The 19,683-nt window shown below is 40.2% G+C and overlaps 1 protein-coding gene across 1 annotated transcript; it reads left to right on the top strand.

Moving 5' to 3' along the window:
• The first annotated feature begins 935 nt into the window (after nt 1-935).
• Nucleotides 936-17,513, top strand: foxk2b (forkhead box K2b). The gene is made up of 9 exons (XM_023279671.3): nt 936-1,420; nt 7,427-7,621; nt 9,416-9,569; nt 10,613-10,759; nt 10,920-11,113; nt 12,253-12,455; nt 12,995-13,243; nt 14,704-14,898; nt 15,887-17,513. Exons 1-9 carry the CDS (start codon nt 1,128-1,130, stop codon nt 16,084-16,086), a joined length of 1,830 nt encoding a protein of 609 aa, XP_023135439.1. The 5' UTR covers nt 936-1,127; the 3' UTR covers nt 16,087-17,513.
• Nucleotides 17,514-19,683: the final 2,170 nt, after the last annotated feature.

Genomic DNA, 19,683 nt, shown 5'->3' on the forward strand with positions numbered 1-19,683 from the left:
TACCAAACTCCTGCAGCAGTTTTTGTGCAACTTCTGTCCTCACAAACGGAAGTTTCTCTGCAATAAAACCATTATTGACCTTGATGTTACCGCATTGCTGCAAGCCCTGAAAGCACACAGTTAATGCCTGATTATGACTTCACACCTGCTCAGAGGTGTTATCTTCTGATGGAGGCATTCACCAGTGGCACGCACATGCACGGGCACGCGCACGCACTTCCCCTACATACAGTGTTTACAAACAAGTGGCCTACAGATGGCAGGGTCACTCATTCTGATGATAGCATGGCCTGCAGACAGAACAGGATTATAAACCTGCAACCACAGCTGGCCGTCATGAGGTACGTCTGTCTAACTGTCTGTCTGTCGAGGAAACGAGATGTGTTGCCACACACTGTGACAATAATAATTTATAAATCAACTAACCTAATCCTTCCAAAGTAACAAGATGCTGCAAAGGAAGCAACGTGTAAAACCAGACATGGATTCTGTAGTGGAGGAGGAAGACCCATCATGCACCGTGGCTTTGCTTTGCTGCGTCTTGGTCTTCCAGCAAACCTAAATCACACAACCTCCTTCCATACAAGTGGTTGATTCTGGGTTCAGACACACGATTAGTCGGTGATGTCGATGCATCACCGTGGATTATCGATAATCTCTACCTGTAGTGATTATTACGATTGGTTGCACGTGTAACCTGGTCGCTCCGCTCCTTTCTTGCTGGGTGAAAACGGTCCATCCATCTCTTACTGTACTCCGGGTAGCATATGCGCGTATAGCTACCCACCAACCGACCTTGAATCTGTCCTCGGATTAATGCGCACGTGTAATTGGTCGCAGCAGCGAAGCCGCATCAGCGTCCTGGACTCTGATTGGCTTAGAGCGCAGTCAGTGCTGCCGTGCCCGCCTCCTGCTCTGTTTGGTTGGATCTCTCTGCTCCCCTTTCTCTCGGCGGTGGGTCGGAGCCGCTGTCCCTGGCCTCGCATGTTCCCCTCCGGATTCCTGTTTTGAATTTGATGCCCCTCTTGTAGATTTGCTTCATTTACTCCGAAAGGGCCGCAGTCGGGCGTCCGTACACCGGTGTTTTAGTGCTCCAGTATTCGGCGTTGAGAGACTTCACCCCGAGCATGGCTGCGGTGAGCGGATCGTCTGGGCCGGTTGCCCGGCTTGAGGGCCGTGAATTCGAATACATGATGAAAAAGCGCTCGGTGACCATCGGCCGGAACTCGTCTCAGGGCTCCGTGGACGTGAGCATGGGTCACTCGAGCTTCATCTCCCGGAGGCATCTGGAGATATTCACCGCCAGCGACGACGGCACTGGCAGCGGAGATTTCTACCTGAGGTGTCTCGGTAAAAACGGGGTGTTTGTAGACGGAGTGTTCCTGAGACGGGGCGCCCCTCCTCTGCAGCTTCCACGAATGTAAGTTTCCCCCCTTCCTGGAGAACATGTGGACGCTAGCGCCCGGTAGCCAGCCTGCTAAAGTTAACAACTTTGGGTTTACATTGGCCAGCAGGGTCTAGAGCACCACGTGTTTTAGCATGTTAGCAAGAACTCCGCATCCTGTTCCCAATGCCATTTTCTTTGTTGACATTCTTGTTAGCAACAGTGTTAATTAGCCGCCTGCCTTCACCCCACATTCCATCCAGTGGTTAACTTAGCTTCAGTCGCATTCCTCTGAGTCTCTAATGCAGCTAGTTAACCAAAATAACAAATATACACTCATACTATTGTTGATATTGATTAGTGGTGGGTTTTTCTATCACATGGACACCCTTAAGTCACAAATGTGTTCTCGTGATACTGTAAACATTCGTCATTGGGCTCATGCCAACATGTTAGCTAGCAGTTAGCTTCCCTGTAGTTGTGAATGGATCTCTTCTCGACCCCTAAACGTAAACAAACCAGCCCGTCCCCGCCCTGCCGGTTACCAACAGCACAACCTGTGGGACCTTTAACCTCAAGTCGGATAACCCGAATTCACACTAACCAACGCTTTTCCTCAATAACTATCTTGCATCAACTATTAAACAAAGAGTCAGAGTGATATTTTGCTTCTAAAATTAAATGAGAAGTTTTTGGAAGGGAGGCTGGTGAAGTTTTGGAGTTCTGTCTTGCAGGTTGCAGCCTGCACCGTTCCATTGTTTGTCTTGCTGATAAAGTGCTGTTGTGAAATATTCTGCTTTATACACAAACATATATCAGGCAGTCCTTCGCTTTTTCAAAACTTGGAATCTGTATTCCAGTAAATATTTCCTGCATGGTTTGGATGCAAGCCATGTTGCTCATACAGATAAAGTTCCTGGTAAAAATAAACAGTAATGGCAAACTGATGTCTTTCCTGAACAGAGACCATGCACAGACAACTTTGTTAATCTAACTAACCCATTTGTTCTCCATTGTGATGATCAGTAACCTTTGTAAATTTTAGATTTTAGGATTTTTTTTTTTTAAACAAAAAAACAACCAATTTGAAGACATTCCCATGAGGTGTTTGAGACCTGTTGATATTTTATGTTTTTTTTCTGGCTTTTTATGGTAAAAACTATTAAAATACTGATCAGTTTAATCACTTACGGACCCTGTTAATTTGCTGCAGGCCTAAAATTGCCTACAAATCTAATTTTTCAGCTTCTAAAGATTTGCCAATGTCCTGTTTTTAAATCAGAAAGTTTACATACTTTTTTTAATCTGCAAAAACAATGAAAATAATGAGTCACTACAAGGTTTTCTGATAAATTTTAACTGAAGGTTTGATAAGCTATATGAGTAATTGATACATCAAAAAGGATGATTAAACAACAACAGCAATAGAAGTTACTTTTATGCATCTAGTACCAGAATAGAAGTCTTGGGCTTTTTTCAGTCAACAGTCAACTTTAATTTTGCAAGGAAGAATTTAAAGAATGAACAAAAGACAACCAAATTCTTGTAAGTGAATTTAATGTGTAATTTCTTTCTAAGAAGAATGGGTGGAAAAATGTGTCCACACGCAGAATTAAAACAACAAACCATTTGTGCATCAGAAAAAATAAACCACACCAGGGTGTTTACATGTTGGCCGGTTAGATTTGTTTGGGATTTCAGCATGCCAAAAAACTGACTGCAGTTCATTCACTTCACTACCCTGTAATGTAGAAAAACCTGCCAGCTTCTGCCAACACTGGTCAGACTTTGCACACTGCTCTCAGCTATTGTGCAATCCCTCAATATGAAACCACTTTTTTTCTTTGCGCTGCACAAAGTCGACTTGTTTTGACTTGATGCAATTTCCAAATTGGCCTGTTGCACAGGACTATTTTCTTGAGCTGCACAGAATTTGAGAGCTACTGCCCTGCTCTTTAGCCGCATCATACATCCAGTATATCAAGACACTTTGTTAAGTAGACACTATAAGGAACAGCAGTGGTTTCACATTCTTGTATTGATTGAACAGACTGTCAATAAGAAGCTTTTAATTAGTCTTTACTACATGGACTTCCACGAGTAAGACACCAGCTAGCAAGGGCTCACATGCTTTACTGTAATCCTAAAGCCAGAGACGACCCTTAAAAGACTAACACCATCCATGATAAGATGAGCACAGCTGAAGAAGCAGATTGACGGCATGAGAGAACTCGCAGAGCTGTAGCTCAGGGGACAGGTCGGTTGTATTCCAGGGATTCCTCTTTGGTGATGTAAACAGAGCCAGCAGAAAGCAACAGCCTTCCCTTCCCCTTCCTCCCTCCCCTCCCGGTCCTCTCCCACACCCACAAATTCACTCCAAGTTGGTGCTCTTCCTGTCTTCTTTTGTTTACATTCTTTTTTGCAGGCTGGGTGGGGGTGAACATCAAGTGAAAGCTTTCAGCTGAACAAGCTTTGTTTGTTGCTGTCCTCACAGCTTAGCAGCATAGTAACTGTGCATTTGCGTCGTAGGAGTCTAGGCCTCGTTCATACAAGAGAAAACTAGGGCTTATAAAGAAGCTTCTGTGATTGCATGTGAAGTAGGAGGCTGTTCAATAACATAATAAACACAGCTTTTCCTTCTATAAACCTCATCTAGACAATAAGAAAAAAAATTGGGAATTAAAACTGATGTGTTGCATGTAGTGTTGAGGGTATCTGAGTAAAGGATTGAATATTGGTCTTGAATGTTTGGTTAGATTGTCAGGTGTGAGTACCTATTTTATCTCAAATATTTCCTGGTAGAAATCATAAATCTTTCAAAGTTTTTGACAGTATTTTACTCTCCTAAATAAATATATGAAACACTTGGGTGTCTTAATAATAAGTGAAGGGGTTAGCGTTTTGTACGTTGTTATATTCCACAGTTCTGACACTCTGAAATCATAGCAGTACTCATATCTAACATAATCAAATGTTTGTCACAGAAAATAATTGATAATCATTTTTTTAGTTTTAATCTTTTATTCCTTCACAACATTTGAATGGCTGCAACTAACAATTATTTTCATTACCTGTCAATTATTTGTTCAGTTATCCTAATAGTGGTTTGCTCAATAAAATGTCAGAAAATGGTGAAAAAGGTCTTATATATCTTGTCTTGCCCACAACTCAAAGATATTAAGTTTTACTGTGACAGAAGAATTAAAAATCATTATATGTTTAAATTTCAGAAGCTGGAAACAGAAAATTTAGACTTTATTTCTTTAAAAAAAAAAAAAAAAATCGAACTGACTTAACTATCAAAACAGTTGGAAGTTAATCTAATAGCTGACAATTGATTAATATTTTCAGCTCTAACTGCATAACTGCAACTGACTGTTAGTTACACTGTCAATTAACCTTTACACCAGTTTCTTGATTAATCTTTTGAGTCATCAGGAAATTGAAAAAAACACACCCCATTGCAATTTCCCCATCGTACAAACTGACATTTACTTAGATACTTCCTTACCACAATGTCAGAAAAAAACTCAAAGCAAAACTTTTGTATTATTTCTTTAAAAGTAGCCTAGAAATGTACTCATAATCAAAATAGTTGACTGCTGTACTATTACCGTATTGCTGTTGACCAGACAGTCAATAAAATGGCCTACCTGTGCAATATATGCTCATTGTGACATATTTTGATAATATTCACATGTCAACGGGCTGTTAGCGTTTGAGCCAGTATTTTCTTCTTGTGCATACAGCTGCGTTCACTGACAGCAGGATGACGTACAGGGAAGAACCTAAAGGAACCAAGTAGTGTCTGATATTTTATCTGTTATTGATATATTTAGATTTCATTGTTCCTGCTCTGTCAGTGGCTCAATATTAAAATTGTCTGATGTTATTTAAAGATCTTCCACGACTTTATCAGCTCTGCAGAGAAGACTAAACCCTTCCTGAAAGGGTACATGCATAATGAAAGTGTCTCCCCTCACCAGTCTGGCTGCAGGAAGTGTTTCAGTCTCCTCCTGTGAGCTGCAAAGCTAATTTGAGATGTAGGTGTCGGGGATACAGTTCTCTCAGCAGATGCCAGCTCTGTGAGGGCCTGGCAAAAAAAACTGCTGTGCCTGGCAGTCTTCTACTAAGTAAAAACCAATGTGTGCCTGCGCCGTCTCCAGGGTGTCAGGCAGCCCGATCCGAGCAGCGATTTAGAAGAGTCCTTTCTGTTCAGGGGTATCTGTGAGCGTTGCCTCCACGGTTCAACTTCATCTCTCTGATATAAACATCTATTGTACACCAGTGATGTTGCTATAAGTCCAGAATACTTTAATTACCAAAAAAATCCACCTGACATCTTCTGTTTCTGTTGGTAATGTCCTTGCATGTCCATTCTGATAGACTTTTCCCTTTTTTTGCCCTTTGGATATCAAATCGTGAAGTAAATTACGACATTTTTCATCAATCTCTTCAACATCAGTGATTAATTTAACTATTAGTGCAAATGGCACAGACCTGTTGCATCAAATTTTGAAGGGGTTTATGACATCGTCAAGATACAGATGTCCCAGTCCTCTGTAAAACAGGAGAAGAGGATGTTGCATTTAAAAGAAGTTTAAACTAATGAGAATGAATTATGATGCGGTCCACATTGGCTTTCCTAAAGAATTTGACATTGAATTAAAGTCGATTGAGTTGTTCCTTTATTCTGGCCACTTCTTAAAAGTTTGAGACTGCACCAGAGTGAAATTTAAGACTAAATGAAGAGAGAAAGAGAGAAATTCTAACATTTAGCTCCCCAAAACAATGGATCCTTCAATTTTCAGAATACTGTGGAGTCTTTTGGTCGTAACTCCCTACTAACTGCTTTAAAATTCAGACCGTAAGCTTCTAATACACATAGTCACATAATCAAGGTTAGACTTGGCCCTTGTGTAAAATTGGTGGATGCCCCTTTATTTTCTGTTAAGCGACAGTAACTTCACATTTGGCGGATGTAACTCCAGGCTGTTGCATTTTTAAAAAGTCGGCCAATGACCTCGCCTTTATCCACAAATTTCCCATCTGACGGTGTCAACTTCTCAGATGGTTTGGTGTCACGATGATCAGCAGCACGCCTCGCTGTTTTTTGTTTTTTTGTTTTTTTTTTTTAATCAATTTTGCATAAATGAAGAGAACCGCAGCAACCTAGTTTACCAAGAGGAAACGGGGCATGCAGCAGATCCAGCCTAGAAGCAGAGACACCAAATTCTCTCTCACACACAGCCTCTTCAGAGTATAATTTAATGCAGCAACAAGGCATTCTGCATATGAAGGAAAATGGAACAAGTCCTTACCCTATTTTCTGCAACGTGCTGAAAGTCATTGTGGAAAATGTAGGAGGGCTTACACAGTGTTGGATTTACCAGAGCAGTTGGTGTTGCAGCAGTTTTAAATACCTGCTTGAGCTTTGGTTATTGATTATAGTCACAATTAAACACTTAATGTAGCTAATAAAATGTCACTGTACAGCTCACATTCATGCCCTCATAAGGTGTCATTTGCCCACCGACAGTCGAAATCCTAAATATTCCATTTTGCACAGCAAATCAGCATTTTTTTTTTTGATAAATCACTAATGTTTGATTATTAATCAGTATTATTGTGCATTTATTTTCTGTTTTCTGATTTGCATGATTGAATGAATCAAGTGGCTGTAGAAGTTTAATTTGAGGCATGTTGCCATTGTTGACACGGTGCAGTGGCTCGTGCACGACAGGCATGTCTTATATTTAACACTCTGCTTAATTTAGCTCTGTTTCCAGTGAGGCCATCGCTTCCTCTCAAAACACGGACATATCAGAATGTCGTCAAGCCAGTACATCAGTATTTACATTTAATTAGCGTACACATTAAAGTCAGGCAGAAATCCATTAATGATTCTACCCAAGCGGGGGTTTATGTGGTGTTATCAAGTACTGAAATGCTGTTTTCACTGACAGGTGCTTTGGAGCTTGTTTTAAAAGTGTTGTGGGTGCTGAAAAAGTTTTTAACTCCTGTGTGCTTGTCCTTTTGCAGGTGCACTTTCAGGTTCCCCAGCACAAACATTAAGATCACATTCACAGCCCTGTCCAGTGGGAAGAAGGTGAAGCGTGAGGCGCCCGAGTCCCCAGTGAAACCAGTCCAGCCCCAGATCTCCCCTCTGACCATCAACATTCCAGACAACATCGCTCACCTAATGAGCCCCCTGCCATCGCCTACTGGCACCATTAGGTATGCATTCTTGGAAATTATGTATTTATGTTGGGGTTTTTTTGGAGAAAGTCGCTCCTACGATAAAAATATGTCACTGCTTCTTTAACGGTGTCACTTATCAATATTGTCCTTCCAAGTGAAAGTAGAGAGAACTCAGAAATATATTCTATGCAATGTGACACACTTAAAATGGCACAGATCATTTAAAAAGTACAAAAAGTTACATTTCTTTGGTAACTTATTTTACAATCATTTTTCTACATGCTCACAGGTGTTACTCTTACTGAAAAACTAATGGTAATGCTACATACTATATATATTTTACTACTACTACATTTTTAATTTGTTTTAATACACATCCCCTATCTGCTTGTACAAACACAACCTGCTGCTCAGTTCAATTTTTGTCAAGTGACTGTTGGTAGCAGCTGCCTCACCAATTGCATCCTGGTTTTGCCAAGGACAGAATTTGTAGTTTTGTTTTTTTGTTTTGTTTTGCTTTTTTGTGAATTTTTGAATGAGAATTACATTAATGGGATTTTGAAGTTTCCTGACCGAACGGCATCCCTCACAGGAGTAAATCGAGGACCACTGAAAAGTTGAAAAACTGACAGTTATTACATTGCATAAATTTGAATTCCATTGGCTTGTTTTGGATTGCAGGCGGTTAACTAAGTTGCTTAATTCACTGTAGAGATCTGAGGTCAGTTTCTGGAGATTAATCATCAAAATGTCCCCACATTGGAGTTTTTTTGTGACTTCAAAGCAGCTTAATGTGTTTTAAATTATCTTGAATGAAAATTAGAATGGATCATTTTAGTTCTGTCAGACATTGAATGCTTTACTCCACCTTGATAAAGTAGGAGTTTGGTGGACTGAACACACTCATAGCAAGGATGGAAATAAGTCCAGGATGTTATATTTTGTAGTGTATGTACTGGAATGTTTTCAATATATAATCAGCATAAAATCTTCATCAATCTCTTCAGCTTTTCAGTACTTTTCTCTAGTGTCTTATAGTTTTCTCGTCCTGGGAGTGTTCTGTGGAAAGAAAACTCACTCCCCCACAGCTCCTCTGCGACCTTGAGGGTGTCAGCTGACCTTGACGTGGCCCCTATATAGTGATCAGCTTAGGCTTATTTCTCCGACGGCAGGGCTTGGAGAGGGAGGCGGCTCCATGTCAGACCCTTAGATCCTCTCAAACCCTGACCTCAACCAGATGGCTACCACCAACCAACTAGTTTCTTCTGTCATTCACATGTTGAGCGACGGTTAAATGATAGTGTGTTGACAAGTAAACATTTGAGGTAATGAAAGAGGCAGCAGGTGCCACACATGTGGGCGTCCTGATCCGCTGCTGCTTTGTTTGGTTTACCAACATCTCCAGAATCCCCTGAGGACCAAAACCAACATCAACTATGTAAATCGTCCTTTACATTAAGTCTTATCGGGTTATTCATATGTTTACTAGATAATTAGACTTGATAAAGGTGTAAAAGCGGTACTGCTTTAGGCCTGATTGTGTCTCTTGAAGTGATTGCAGTGTTTCCAGACAACCTGGGCGGTACAGCGATTTGCATAGATGTTGGCCAAAAGCGTGCCACTGCAGCACAGACTGCGGATGATCCGAGTCGCAGAACATTGTTATGCCCCTTCTGGGAAATGCCAAGCCTGTTTTATTTTAGGTTTGAGCACTTAATCCAAACCTATAGTTGGCTGTTTACTTCTTCTTTGCTATTGTAAGTGTAAATTATCTTTAAAATAAGTTTCTTGGTAGCTAACTGTCTTTTTTTTTTCTGCCTCCCCCTGCAGTGCTGCTAACTCCTGCCCCTCCAGTCCTCGGGGTGCAGGTTCTTCAGGCTACAGGATGGGTGGTCGCATGGTCAGCTCTGCGGAGCTGCAGCTTATAAATGACAACTCCCAGCCTGAGAACGACAAAGAGGCCTCTGGAGGGGACAGTCCCAAGGTGAGAGCTCAGGCCTGGTGACTCTGTTCTCCCTTCAACATTACAGGTTGTATTAAAGTGTTTAAAATGTTGCTGCTGGCCAGTTATCACAGCATTTCAGACATTCTTTTAGTTTTTCTCACACCTTTGAGTTTCTGGCTCCTCGTTCATGTAATGAGTGTAGTAAGAAGTGTCTTCATGATGTCACAATTAACCTTTTTGCCTGTAAAATGTAAGAGGATAAAATAAAAATTTCCCAGAGCCCAAGATTCTCTTGAAACAGTTCAGCCCTTCTACAATTAAAAATGAGAAAAATATGTCAGGATCACAATTAAAATAGCAGAAAACATCGATGTCGGATATTTTTGTCAGAAAAATATTGTCCAATTGGTTTTCTTTTGATCAATTAGTAAGCCAATTGTTTTCTCTCAGTACATAATATCACCATCTGACCATCTAGTTCAAAGCATTTAACATGTTGAATTCAACCTAACATGAACGTATAGGTGCTATAATACATTTGATATTTTTTATGATGTGTAATTTTATCTCATATTCAGATTATTTCTGAACAATGTAAGAGTGGGTAAATGATGTACCATTTTCCTCTTAAGAATACAGCAATCAACATGAAATCAAAATTGGGATTTCAAACAATGCAGTTCACAAATCACAAACACTAGTCAGTGATTTTACACATTCATGCTGTCTTTCTATGTGTAACAGTTGCACTTTTGATGGTGCTTCATGTGTTGATGCTCCTGCACGTTTACAATCTATTACATAGTGAATATTGAGCTGAAGCTTGATTTTGTTTTATTGAAAATTAAATTGGGCGGAACCATTGTTAGATACTTTCCTCAAATTTCTCAGCCCTTGAGTACACTAACAAGGAAACCGCTGTGAGCATGTTTGTGTTCATCAGTTCAGTCAGTCAGTGTTGCATTATACTCAAAGAGTGTAATTTCTTTAGTTGGAATACGTGTGAAGAAGTTTGTTTACATGATTTTTTTTTTTTTTTTGATGTGATTCATTAATCTGTGTTGTTGGCCTCTGCTCCACAGGACGACTCCAAACCTCCGTACTCCTATGCACAGCTGATAGTCCAGGCCATAACGCTGGCTCCGGACAAGCAGCTCACACTAAATGGAATCTACAATCACATCACAAAGAACTACCCTTACTATAGGACAGCAGACAAGGGCTGGCAGGTTTGTTTTGCCTCATGCTCGTTGGTTAGTGTATGACTTTGACTCTTACGGCTGTAAAACATCTGCGACAACTCTGCGCTAGTTTTCCTGTTCCAAACAATAAAATAAGAAATCTGCATTTTCTTGTTGTAATATCAAAGTTTTCTTTCCCCTGTTGCAGAACTCGATCCGTCACAACTTGTCGTTGAACCGTTATTTCATCAAAGTGGCGCGGTCGCAGGAGGAACCGGGTAAAGGTTCATTCTGGAGGATAGACCCGTCATCAGAGGGCAAACTCATCGAGCAGGCCTTCAGGAAACGAAGGCCCCGGGGCGTCCCCTGCTTCAGGACCCCACATGGACCCCTCTCCTCCAGGTCTGTCTTTGTGTCAGTGTTAGAGACTGCAGCTTAAAGTCCAAAGAAACTCATGGAACACAGTTTGCTGCAGTTAATCCCAGCATAAAAGCATGATATCAAACACTTTGTGCTTATAAACTGTTCTGTTTTTGGAGTTTTGCCTCAGATATTTTCAGTGCAGGCTACTAGTCCCACAGTTTGCAAACAAGCTTTACAGTTTACATTCATTATACCCAGGAAACCAAAAATACAGTCACACATTCTCCTGCCAATAACTGGAGTACCATATCAGTCATTATCACTGTCATCTGTTTACATTTCAGTGTTCAAACACACAACTGCAAAACTAAGTGTTTGTATGTCTCTGATCATGATAATGATAATACAGATTTTCTTGAGGAAGTTGGCCTACATATTAAACTAAACAAACCATTTAAGAGCTTTATGCAGCTGCATGTCCTTGTGCAGCTGTTTTATATGAAGAAACTAAAAAATTATGTGTATGTATATATATATATATATATATATATATATATATATATATAAATATATATTTTTATCTTATCTTTATCTTTATATATATATATATGCCTTACTTTCCAGTCAGAAATGAAAATAACAGTGAGTTTATACAGAGGCTCTGGCTCCTGATAAGCCTGTTTGAAAACATTAAAATGATGATAAAATGCCATTTTTGTCCTCTACCAGTCAACCAAAGATATTCTTTTAGACACTTTAGGTGAGACACGTGATAGAAAGTAAAGATGAGTCAAAATGCAGATGAAATCAAGTTGATATAGAAAAAATGTTTAAAAACAAAAACAGAAAATGGATAGAATTGTACATTTCCATTTTTTCCTCATGGAATTAGCTTTTTTTTTTTATGATTAAAAAAAATCCCCTGAAAGACCAAATGTAACAGTTCATTTATCCTATTGTAGGTATTTTCTGTATAGCTACAGGCTTATATTTTGCCTTCACACCACAGACTACGTCTTTGTACATAAACTTTTTAAAAACTAACGTAGGAGTAATACTGTTACGTTAATGACCTGCTCTTTTAACACAATGCTGTTGTCTGAGAACATCAGGATATAGAGACAAATCACCATTTCAGTTGTTAATACCATTCCAACTGGTCTCTCCGTGCCCCTCAGGAGTGCCCCAGCGTCTCCCAATCATTCGGGGGTTCTCTCCGCTCACTCCAGTGGCGTCCAGACCCCTGACAGCCTATCACGAGAGGGCTCCCCGGTCCCCCTGGAGCTGGAGACTTCCTCTGCTCCCACCCCGGTGTCCACCACAGCGGTCCAGCCAAAACTGGCGGTGATCCAGGAAGCACGCTTTGCACAGAGCACACCAGGTACGAGACTGTCGCCTATGTCTTTTTGTGCAACGACTTAACGCCTTGTAACGTCCGATAAAGATGCACTGTCACTGCACACTGTCTTTCCTTACATACACAGGTATGTGTGAGGTTGAACGTTTAATTGTGGCTGTCAGAGCTTCTTTCGGACACTGGTTTACACTTTTATTGCCACTCACATTGTTTGTTGGAACATTTTATTGTTCCCAGTTAAAACAGTTACAAGTCATATAAAATTTGTCTGGTTCTTAACAGATTTGTACTAAAAAGTTTTATTTCCTGCCTTTGACAACAGATTTTTTATTTTTATTTTAACTTGCCTTGAAGATTAAACCTGATATCAGTGTGTATAAATACCTCTCTGGTGTGTTTATTCTCCCTCAGCACTTTAAGTTTTCCCCTTTTTACCTTTTCCTCACTGTGTCACTGAGATACTGTCTACAGCCTCGTGTTCATGACCTTCACAGTTCCTCTGTATAAATGTAATCTGTTCTCATGAATGAATGTTGCCTTGTGCTCTACGTTTCCTGCTCCAGGCTCGCCTGTTAACAACCAGCCGGTACTCATAGCAGTCCAGCGTCAGTTACCTCAAACCATTAAGCCAGTGACTTACACCATGGCCTCCCCAGTGAGCACCAGCACCTCCCAGCCTGCTGTTCAGACTGTTCACGTCCTGCAGCAGATTCCAGCGGGGTCCCTCAACCCCGCCACCGCTGTCATCGCACAGCCAGCCACCATCATCAAGGGCGAACCGCAGGAGAACGGAGAGCACACAGAAGTCAAAGGTGAGATGGGGGACGATGAAAAATCTTTCAGTCAAAGCTTTGAAGCGCTGAGCGAAAGACCTCAATATTGAGTATTGTAAATTGGTATTGAGTGCATGAATTGAATCCAGGTATTGAGGAAAAAGAACAGAAGCTGCTTGAGCCCATGACGTGTTATTTTCCAAATAATGCCGAATGATTTTCCTTGAGAAGTTTCCCCTCATCTGAAATTTGCTTTATAATTAAAAAAAAATACCCGAAAAACCAAAAGTAATGGTTCATTGAACATATTGCAAGTATTTTATGTGTAGACACAGACTTACTTTATGCCTCCACAACACAGATGACATGTTTCAAGTAAGTACATATGATTTCCCTTGAAAGATTTTTCAAATTCTGCATTTGAAACTGCTGATTTGAATCATTTGTCCTATTAAATCTTATGCAAGTGTTTCTTGGCAGTTTCCTAACTAACAAAAAGGTCTTGATGCTTTCCAGCTCTAATTACCGTAATTATTTTCTGAATTACAAAAAACCTTTCAGTAAAGTATGGAAATATAAAATGAGAAATTATTCCTAAAAAAGGGGGTGTCAATGGTATTAAACTCAGTGACTCTGGAATGACATCTGTATCAAAGACAGCCAGCCTCAGGTAACTGCTGTTCTGTTCAAATTCAATTAGCATTTGTTATAAATGAAAGTATTTCTTTGTCCACAAATAAGGCCTCCATACGTATTTTAAAAGCCTCTAGTTTATTGATTTATAGTTCTTGAATAATTTATGAATCTATAATTTATTAAACTGCTTGCATCGTTGGTGGTTTCCATGTATTGCATCTTATGTATTATGTTGTTTCTATTTATGGAAAAAAAGCAGTTATAATAAAACTAAGGCAGGAGTGCCACACAATGCGAGCAATGTTTGGCATCTGACACCGGAGACTAGATGGTCAGAACGTTGCATTTAAATATAAAAGTATATAAAATGCTTCCTTTAAGCTGCTGGAGTTTCTCATCTTCTCCTGCGACAGTAGAGCTGCTCTTTGATCTTTGTGTTGGTTCCACACATTTTTAAAAATATTTTCATCTTAGAAAAAAAGAGCAGTTCCTGCAGTCAGGCCTGCCAGTTCTGAATTAAATCTTGTACTAGGTTGCCGTTTTTTAAGCATCTCTTCCTCCGCTGTCATATGGAAACATACCCCTTGCATGCAGTCACATGTGCTTTTAGATGAAAATGGTTGTTTAAAAACATCACGCCACAAACATTTAGGTGAACTATTATGCTATATGTTCTTGCATTCACGTTATTTGATTTATTGACATTTTCTCACACGTGCCTCAACTAAAGAATCGCTCAGCAGCATCAGACCAGGTGTCATCTGTGTTTTTGTTTGGCATCACTAAGACAACACAGTTCTAAGGTTTCTAACTGGACACTTTATCCACCTCTTAAGTCTTTGTTTTTTGTTCCTCCTCCTCAGTCAAAGTAGAGACGGTTCCCGCCATCACCTCTATAGGTGCCTCCAGTCGCATCATCCAGAGCTCCCAGTCAGCCCTGCAGACTGTTACCATAGTGCAGCAGGCCCCTGTGGGTCAACACCAGCTGCCCATTAAGGCCATCACACAGAATGGCACCCACAGCATCACCACTGCCATCCAGGGACCCGCCAGCTCAGGTGAGTCACACAGTGAAGAGCAGGTGTGGGGAGGTTCATGCAAATTGTTCCTTAGAGAAACATCGGCTTTGTTTGTTTTACAGGATTGCATTTGAACAGATGTCAGCAGGGCTACATCTGTTGTTGATTGTTATCTCGATTAGTTGTTTGGTCTATAAAATGTCTAAAAATGTTTCTAAATGTCAAAGTTGTTTTGTTTTGCCCACAATCCAAATATACACAGTTTGCTGTTGTAGAGGAGGGAAGAAATCAGAAAGTACTCACATTTAAGAAGCTGGAGTCTGAGAATTTAGATTTTGTTTTTTAAGTTAATCAAAACCAATTGATCAGTTATTGAAATAACCCAAGATTAATTTAACAGTTGACATCAAATCCATTAGTCACTGTAGCTCAGAGCCCACTGTTATGTTATATTACACATTAATGAACCAAAAGAAATACACAAAACCCCATTACTCTTATGTTCTGGCTAATTTTATGTAGTTGTATATGTTTTAATTATGACATAATTTTTAGTCCCAGCACAGCTCCACACAGTTTTTATTTTGTGGATCAGTCTGCTCAGTTTTTTTCTCAATGCAGATGCAAGCAACAGATAATAGGTGGGGAAAATACAGAACTTTATTTAACAAGCAGAAAACACAGGCTTGTTTGACAGTTTCACTTTAAAAATGCCTCAAGAATTAGTAATCAAAACACTCACTTATTAACATTTTAGCTCCAATTTCATACTCACAGTCATCAAATTTGACATGATAGCGACTGAGGAACTACCCAAATTCAAATTAACCACAAGATCTGACGGTTTTGTTCAACAAGAAACCACTTCACTGCCTCCGCTAAATCTTTAAAACCCTGCCACACTTTCAGCCTCTGATCCAAACCACACTCGCCACAGGCCTGCTGCTTATAGATGTCAGTTAACCACAGTTTGAGCAGCTCCAGCAGTCAAGTGTTAACTCGTCCCTCCCCTCCTGTTTTCTAACAGCTCCAGCTGTGGCGAGCCCCCTCCACCTGCTGGCGGCCCACGCCTCGGCCTCAGCCTCCCTGCCCACTAAGCGGCAGAACGGGGACCAGCTGACCAGCGAACAGCCGGACGCCAAGCGCATGAAATCAGAGGACGAGACGGCCGCCGCGGCAGACTCGGACTCGTCAGCAGCTAACGACCAAGGCAGCCACCACAACTAGTCTGTTGAACCACACAACCCCCCACCATCACCACCACCCACCCACCACCACCACCTTCTACTCCCCCCACCCCGCCACGGTTTCTCTCTTCTCTTTCTCGTCCCCCGTCGTACGTTTCGTTTCTCCTCCTCCTACCACTGACTCCCGAGGTGCCAAATGGAGAAGATTCTTTTCATTTTCAGTTTAGGTTATCTGTTCTAGAGCATCATGGAAAAAAAAATTTGTCCACCCCTTTAAAAAATTAAAAAACAAAAAAAAACTGGAATGTGGGTTAGAAACAAAAATAAAGAAAAAGACAAAGGTGTCCCCTGTGAGCCAATGAAACAGGAGCGACTAAAGCAAGACCACAGGAAGCCTTAACAACAATTAACCCTTATTGAGCTGATCTTTGACCTCACGTGATCCGACTGGGAGACTCGGCTCGGGCTGGACGCCACCTTTCTGTCGCATCTACCTCAGAGCAGATTGGAGACTCCGGCAGCCAACAGACAACGTCCTCCCCTCAGCTGTCGGGACGGCTCTGGACAACGTGACCAACCAAGCGACGAGTATGACGAGCATTCAATGGTTAGATTTTTTTAAATAATCAAAAAAAAAAACAAGAAACCGTCATTCAGAAAGGGATCAACTCGGAACCAATATTCTTGAAACTCTGGCAGCTAGCCTCTCACAATACTGACCTTCCTTAATCGCAGCTGTACGTAGATATGCAGTATTTTGTTGTTCAACAATGTGGAGCATAGGATTTTTTTTTAATGTATTTTCACTTATCTAGAGAAGTAATAATTTAATTACAGGAAGCGTACAAAATGGTGAGGTCGGTGACATTTCGGTAACTAAGTTAGAAATCTCACTCTTTTTATGTGAACTTCTTTTTCTGTTCAGTGAAAACGGTGTAATAGTTTTTTCATAAACTTTTTGTTTCTTTTCCCCCCTCGTTCTGACATATCCATATGAAACTGCTTCGTTATACCTACATATTTTAATACTTGCACAGATAACCGATATAAGCATATGAATTCTCCATGTGTAGTTCCAGATGTTGACCTTTGCATGTATCCAACAACGGAGAAGTTGTTAACTGTAAATTGAACCGAGGAAAAGAGTCCTGCTTTGTCCAAACCAGACCTGCACTTGATTAAATGTTTGCGTTTTTCATTTCCCTTCCTCCTCCTCCTTTTTGTTTCTCCTCACACTCTGCTCTTCCTCCTGGTCCCTCCCAGCTGTGTTGACGTTGTGGTGTTGGCAGACCCCTCCACCCACCTTCCCTCGTTTTGCTAGATAATTTTTGCTCTGTTCTGGCGACCTGGCGAGTCTGTTTTTCTGATTGTACACGTTCCAAACGATAGTAAAAGGAAAAAAAATTGATGTTTGTTCTGCTTCAGTGGAGAAATGCTTTTTTTTTTTAATAAATTAATTTAAAGTCCTGTTTCTGTATATTTTTGCTTCAATATTAAGACATTGGATCAACTTTTTATGCTAAATAAAACAGCACAACTCCTATTTAGCCAAACACTGGTTGTAGTTTCACTGCTCCCCACAGAGGGGCAGCAGAGGAGCATTTTTTTTTTTTTTTTTTTCAAGCTGTTGGACATTAGAAAGGCCGTGAATTTTGTCCCTCAACAACATGGCTGGATCCTAATGATGCTAGTGTTCAGTTAGAGATTGTTTTTTTTAATGTGTATAACCAAAAGCAAGGGGAACAGAGATGGAAATTCAAAATATATGTGCATACAAAATTTATTTTTAACAGTTACTGATCACAATTTACTGAGCAACAAAACCTATTCAAACTAGAAACTGCACCTGAAAAGTAGCATAAAACTGAAATAAACTGATTTCAAAGCTTAAGCTTAAAAGCCAACAACATGAAGTCAAGGGGGGGAAAGTGGTTAAATGTGACTGCTCCTCTGTTGCAGATGGGAAAGTTTTTAGGAAGCAAGCATACTCTTTAAAGCGCTTGAAAAAAGTTACAATAAGAGGAAGAAAAGGGGGGAAATTAAACACCAGTGAAAACAACTGTTTCGAGATGTTTGAAGATTTTTCAGCAGGCTGTTGCAGAGACATGGAGAAGTGATGGAAAAAATGAAGAAAAGTCCGATTCAGTCAGTACGCTGTTATTTTGTCTACAGTCAAGTTTCCAATGTCTAGAATTAACTTTGAACTATTGTCACCTTTCAAAAATGTCAAAAAACAATAACTTTTGCACAATAAGAGAACCTTTATTGCTCCTTAAAGACACCCGAAGTGCAGTAGATGATCCAGAGCACTTTCTCAGACTTACCGTTCTGATATTTCATCAACAGAAATCATTCTTAGTCTGCGCACTTAAGGTCATTTTTCAGCATCGGTGTTGCACTGATGTGTTTTTGCATAAACAGACGCCCAGGCAACAGTGAAACAATTATCCAGCCTGCACCCTGCAGAGTTCCTACATTCCTCCTTTGTGTTGGAGGAGCTAAATAAAGACGCCGTGTCGAAGGTGTTTCCTCATTTCAGCCGACACACAGAATCTTGGTGTCAAAGTGTGCACACATCATACTGTACAAGGGTTTGATATCTGTCAGCATGAGTCCCAAACACTGACTGCCATCAGGAAGACGTCTGATTGGTCCCAAACTGTCTCTGCAGCCAGAGTCATGAAGTACAGCCGTTTTCAGAAAATGCAAGGTTTTACTTTTCAATAGAAGTCACATTCATGAGTTTTGGCCAAATATTAGTGATCACATTAAATACTGGTGACATTTTGCACTAAAAGAAAAAGCTGCAGGTTGCTGATGAATAAAACTATGGAATTATTTTTTAAAGCATCTTTTATTTTCTGTATGTGCCTAAATGCCGCACATACAGTACATGGGTCATTCCAGAATTGGAGGACATTTTACAGCCCATCCATCAAATTTCAAATAATCCATGTACAAAATACTAAAACATGCAGTTGTTATTTAAATGTACTTGTCCTGAGACCTAATCTTAAAAAAAAAAAAAAATAGGAGAAAAGAATGTTTGAAAATATTTTTAAAAATACCAAGTAAGTCTGAAATTCCCCCTAAAATTAAATTTTTCTCTTATTCCACCCCCATTAGTATGGATTTACAACCCTGTTGCTGTGATTAGGGTAGGGTTAGCAAACAACAAATAAAACATGAAATAAAAATTGAATCATTGATGTATAAGCTGAACCAATCGGCTACTATTGATGAGTATGTTGCAGAAAATTAGAAAAGAGGGGGTTTATATTTCAAAAATTCTGAAGCCCAAATGTCCTCCAATGCTGGAATGACCCACATACTGAATATGATCCTGTTTAGCTGCAGGTTTTTGTTTCGTTTGTGATCCTGAGCAGTGGAAAGAAAGGTTTTACACTTTCAGAAGTACACTTTACTGACTCCTGGGAATGTTGCAGTGCTTAAACCTAAAATATCTTGCTGATGCATGGACAGGATGGAAGCTCATTAACAAACATGCAACGCTGTTTACATTCACAGGTGTACAGATGGAAGGTCTGTGGGCAGATGTGTGTTGTGCGTCATTTATTTGCATTATGAAATGAGGGGGAAAAAATAGTAAAAGGTGTTGCTATCTAAATGAAATTGG

Source organism: Amphiprion ocellaris, chromosome 19 (assembly GCF_022539595.1).
Source record: "Amphiprion ocellaris isolate individual 3 ecotype Okinawa chromosome 19, ASM2253959v1, whole genome shotgun sequence".
Classification (NCBI taxonomy): Eukaryota; Metazoa; Chordata; class Actinopteri; family Pomacentridae; genus Amphiprion; species Amphiprion ocellaris.